Source organism: Caenorhabditis briggsae (genome assembly GCF_000004555.2).
Source record: "Caenorhabditis briggsae complete genome, chrV, whole genome shotgun sequence".
NCBI classification, from domain to species: domain Eukaryota; kingdom Metazoa; phylum Nematoda; class Chromadorea; order Rhabditida; family Rhabditidae; genus Caenorhabditis; species Caenorhabditis briggsae.
This window is the reverse complement of record NC_013488.2, coordinates 3,152,977-3,157,999: the sequence shown is the minus strand read 5'-3', so window position 1 is coordinate 3,157,999 and position 5,023 is coordinate 3,152,977. Positions and strand designations below refer to the sequence as shown.

The following is a 5,023-nucleotide window of genomic DNA, read 5'->3' as shown; positions in this document are numbered from 1 at the left end:
AAATGTCACAGTTATTGAAACTTATGCAATTGAATGTGTATTTTGAAAAACTTGTTCATAGGTTTCAACCAGTGAATGACAGACAGAATAAAAAGGCGACTGAATGAAGAAGACGTCCATCATAAAACTTGATAGACCAGAAGAGAAAAAAGTTAGTCACCGTCTGAGTGACTGAAACGGAATAAGAATGAATGAAGAGAAGTGTTACGTACCATCACATCCGAAAGGGGCGGAGCCTGTTCTGAGTCCAGGTGGGTTCGTATATTCTGTGAGGTTCAGACGGTTTTGATTGACAAATTTAATAGTTAGTGATCCCCTAACACAGTAAGTAAAGACTATAAAGTAGACTTATGGGAATGAGTCAATGTTATAGGTTTTGAGAGCTCCCGGGAAACTTGGTTTTTGGAAGAATTATATTCTGGAAAAGTCGAAAATGTATAGTTGTACTGTATGTCTGAAAATAATGATTCAACAGGGAATGTTACGGAAAACTTTAATTTTTTCAATATCATGCAAACTATAAAAATTAGGAAACGTACAGAAAATGTGAACACAAATTTTTCAATATCAATTCGATTTTATAGATTCGAAAGCTCTAGATTCTTTCAATTCTCCTTGAAACATTCTTGCAAGAAATAATATATGAGATTCATGCTTATCTGTAAAAGACTTCAAATGCACAATCCTCTTCAGTAATGTGAAGTATTGAAGATTAAAATTTTGGGGCATCGGAAGATTTTTGGAAAATCCAGAAGAACTTTTGATTAATTATTGTGTGGTCCAGATACGATATATTTTTTGCAGGGTTTCTGGAAATTTTGACAATTTTTATGGTAGTGACTGATTGATGACAATTCCAACGGGATCAAAGTTCACTGTCTGGAGAGATTCAGTCTTCAGAAATCCATACAAAGATAAAAAAACCACGCCTTGAGTTTTTTATACCACGAGCACCGAGAAGGCTTGAGAACAGAAAATTCGAATTTTTCAACAAAACAAACACCAGTTTTTTTCTGGAACATACTGGATCAGCTTCTGAAACTGTATTGAACACAAATGAGAGGTCGTTTGAAAATCTGATTACCGTAAACAAAATGGAAGTCAAATATTAGGTTGTTCGGAAAGTCCTTTCCATTTTTGATCTGTTGTTTTCAAACTTTGTCTTTTCGAACGGGGTAAAAGCGAGGAAGCTGTCGTTTTATGAGTATGTTGGTGGGGTCTGATAGTGTCTACACCCCAACGGAGATCATTCTCCTTTTTTCGTGTAGTAAGATATGCCCACCGTTTTCGCCTCTAGTAATTTCCATTTTTGAACTACAATTTTATTTGTATTTCTATCTGATCTCAAGTTAGCTGAAATCGATCGCCAATTAATGGTGGTTAACAAAGAAGATGTATCCTCTCGAACTACCATTACAACCTGGATTCATCAATTTGAAAAACGAGTATTCTCGTTGGACGAAAATCCCCCTTCAAAAAGGCAAACGGGGTTAGGTTTGGATGCATTAAAAGCCGGGATCGAGAGGGACCCGTCTCAAACTTGTGGGATATATAAGGTACATCAGTGGCAAACCTTTCGTCAAAAAGCCATAAATTGGAAACGCTCGGCAAAGTCAAAAAAGTGGGAAGACATGAACCACACCTTTTGGCTCAATGCAACTTCGATTCACCTGTGGACACCTGTTTGAATCTTCGCATCCTGCATTGCACACATGAATGTTAGATTCAAATCATTACTAGTGGTTATAAAGGGGTAATGTATGATTACAATAAGCCACATGCCAAATGGGTTGACAACGGCACTCAATCACCAGACGTCCCGAAAGGTGAAATTCATGTAAAAAATGGGGTGTTGCCGGTTTCGTGATCTACCAAGGAGTGGAGTATTGGGAGTTGCCAGATGATTGTGTCACTTCACGACTGATACCTATTCATCTCAGGTGACATAACTCAGACTCCATGTGGATCTCCATTGAAGAGAAACACAATGGTTTATTTTCAAAATTACAATCCGCGACCTCATGCGGGAAGGAAGACCCATGGCGATCTCGGTGGATATGGCTAGACGATTCTGTCTTATTCACTGCATAGCTCGAACCTTGGAATTTCTGATTATTACCCATCCAGCCATTTCTAACGTCATCTTGATTGAATAAAATTCATTTCAAAACGTGATATCAAAAATGGTTTGACTTGATTTGCAACTTGCTGTGACCGGAGTTCTGGAAGGAAGGAATCCACAATTTAATGGAACGTTGGCAGACAGTCATTGATAACAATGGTTATTACCTCCAATTCATCCGACATCGTTTTGACTTTTTTTACATTGACCGTATCTAACGCCAAAAATGGAAAGGACTTTCCGAACAACCTAATAGAATAGTGTAGACATGAGTCGGGTCTTTTTCAGACGTTCTATCAATTGTTCAGACCGCAGAATATAGAAATACCGAGTCAAAAATCTTCCAAATCAAAAAATCAAACTCTAAAATTTTTTTATATTTTTCCGACTTAGATTTGTTTGTCCATAGATTGCAATTTTCAATCAAGTGTGGTTCACATGCTAGCAATTTCTATATCAAGTAACTCCCCCTGAACAACGACCATTTCAATCAATTGATAGTCTCACAATCGGTTGACGTTGATAACACCATTTTTTGCTAGAGAACAAAACACAATTTTAATTTTGTATTAAATTTTATTATGTTTTTTTAAACTCCAAAAAATGACAAGAAACAAAAACAAAAACAAGAGCAAACATTATTAATTACCATCTTTGACCCAATGTTGGAAATTCGGAATCATCCAGAAGGGCTGAACTGCATGCAGGACACGTTCTCTTTGTCTTGAACCATTCTTGAGCACACTCGGTATGATATCTCCGTTTACAGCACTCGCATTTGATAGTTCCTTCCTCCGATTCCATTTCCTCGATGCAGATCAAGCAATCAGTGTCAGCAAGTTCTCCTGGTTTCACTGCTGGAGCCTTCAGCAGCGACTGACAGATTTTTGGAGCTTCTGACTTGAAGATGTCTTTGTATGTCTTCAGGAATCCTTTGGAGAGGGCTGGGAACTCTGGCAGTTCTGGAATCTCTTCTGAGTTGACTAGTCGGCTTCCACGGATCATCTCCAACTGGGTGTTGACTGCTTGAATGTAGATTTTAGCCTTCTCGCAAAATTTAATTGCTTCAATTCTAGTGGTATCCTCGATTTCCTTGTTATGAGCCTTCATACAGATTCGTTGAGCAAGTTCTCTGCATTTTCCAACTGGGTTCCCGCTTCGAAGAGTTCCTTGGATCTCGAGAAGTTTAAAGAGCACATCTCTGACTTTCTCCGTCTCCTCGTCACTTCTAATTGGTTCCATGATTCTCACTTTCGATGCTTGTTGAGCTTCCAGGTACCTTATTCTATTATCCTTCTCTGCGAGAGATTTTCCACGATTTTTAATAATGATTGAATTCTCTTGATTGATGTTGTAATTAGATTCCACTTCCATCTCAAGGTTCATGATCGTGTCTTGCTTTACAAGAAGATCCATATTTTGTCTTTCGATGATATCGTTTTTAGATTTCAAGAGTTCTTCCAAATATCTGATTCTCTCATCTTTGTCCATTCCTTTCTGCTTCTGAACTTCGACTTCTAACTCAGCATTTGCCAACTCTTTCTTCAGATGCTTACACTCGACCTTGGATACTCTCAGCTTCTCATTAGCCACATCAGCAAAATGGCTTGCCCTAGAGCACTTCGGACAAGATTGGGATTCCTTGGAGGATTCTGGCATTTCGGATTCTGGAGAGGAAGAAGATTCCGATGTGCTTCGATGGGGTTCTTCAGATTTCTTTGTCTTTCTGGATCGCTTCTTCTTCGGAAGAACATCAGATGAGACGTCTTGGTCCTTTTCTTCAACGATGACGTCATCTTCTTTTGGTGGCTGTGGTACCGCGGAAACGGTAGTCATTTCCATCAGTTCCTTGATCTCTTCTTTGGTTGTTGAAGGCTTGTTCAGAAGCTTCTTCAGTGTCGGCCGTGTCGACGTCTCGCACAAAACACATCCCAAATACGGCGCCCACTTCATGCACATTTTTTGGCTATGCAGAAATTTGAAAAGGTTGGGAAGTTTCATCAAAAGAATCGTCAATTGACATTGAAAGACAGCGGAGTGCATATCTTCAAGTTTCAAAGCAGATGTCCGATCCTTGGTGACAATCTTGTATGCCCATTCAACCTCTCGCTTCATTTCCGGGAAACTGTTGTAAAGATTCAGGTAATCCAGTTCTTTATCCAAATCATCTTCTGTGAATCCTCCTTTTCTGACCTTCCGAATATGCTTGACAGGTGCTGACGACTTCAAATGATCTTCATAAGTCTTCTCCCACTTTGCTTTGATAACTTCCACGTCGTCCAAACTGATGAAAAAGTCTCCGCCATTGACAGGGAAGATGTGCTCCATAGATTTGAAGAATTGTTGGATGTGCTCAAATGTGTCTCGATCAATTCTCTGTAACACTTTCTTGGCCACAATCATATCGCTGATCAGATCGTAGAGAGCATCGGTGGCAGGGACGCAATAAGTTCCATCTGGTGCTGGGATTGGGATTGCAGTGGTGGATACTTTGGAGTTAAGTCGAATAAACTGAAAAATAAAACAATTAAAAAGTCAAATGTTTTAATAAATATACCTCAATGTTCCTCATGTCTCCAATCTTCACCTTTTGAGCGACTTCTCGGAAATTGAAAGTGGCCAAATTCGACATTTGAAGAACTTCCTCTTCGAACTCCGATACATCCATATTCTTGTTTTTCATTGATTGGAGCAGCTCATGAGCCATAACAAAAGAATCCTTTCCAATTTTGAACAGTCTAACCGTTGCCTTCGAATCATCAGCAGACATAAAACTCTCCTCCAAGACCTTTTTGAATAGTTTTCCGACGGTCACAACCCACGAAAACATTTGGGTATAAAATTGTTTGTTCTTCGCTATTGGGTATTTCTCATCGAAAGATTTCAACATTTCATATGATC

The 5,023-nt window shown here is 39.0% G+C and overlaps 1 protein-coding gene across 1 annotated transcript; it reads right to left on the bottom strand.

Moving 5' to 3' along the window:
* Positions 1-2,767: 2,767 nt before the first annotated feature.
* Positions 2,768-5,012, bottom strand: CBG17014 (the record flags this gene model as incomplete). The annotated part of the gene is made up of 2 exons (XM_002648837.1): positions 2,768-4,633; positions 4,680-5,012. The coding sequence occupies 2 exons, from the start codon at positions 5,010-5,012 to the stop codon at positions 2,768-2,770; spliced, it is 2,199 nt and encodes a 732-aa protein (XP_002648883.1).
* Positions 5,013-5,023: the final 11 nt, after the last annotated feature.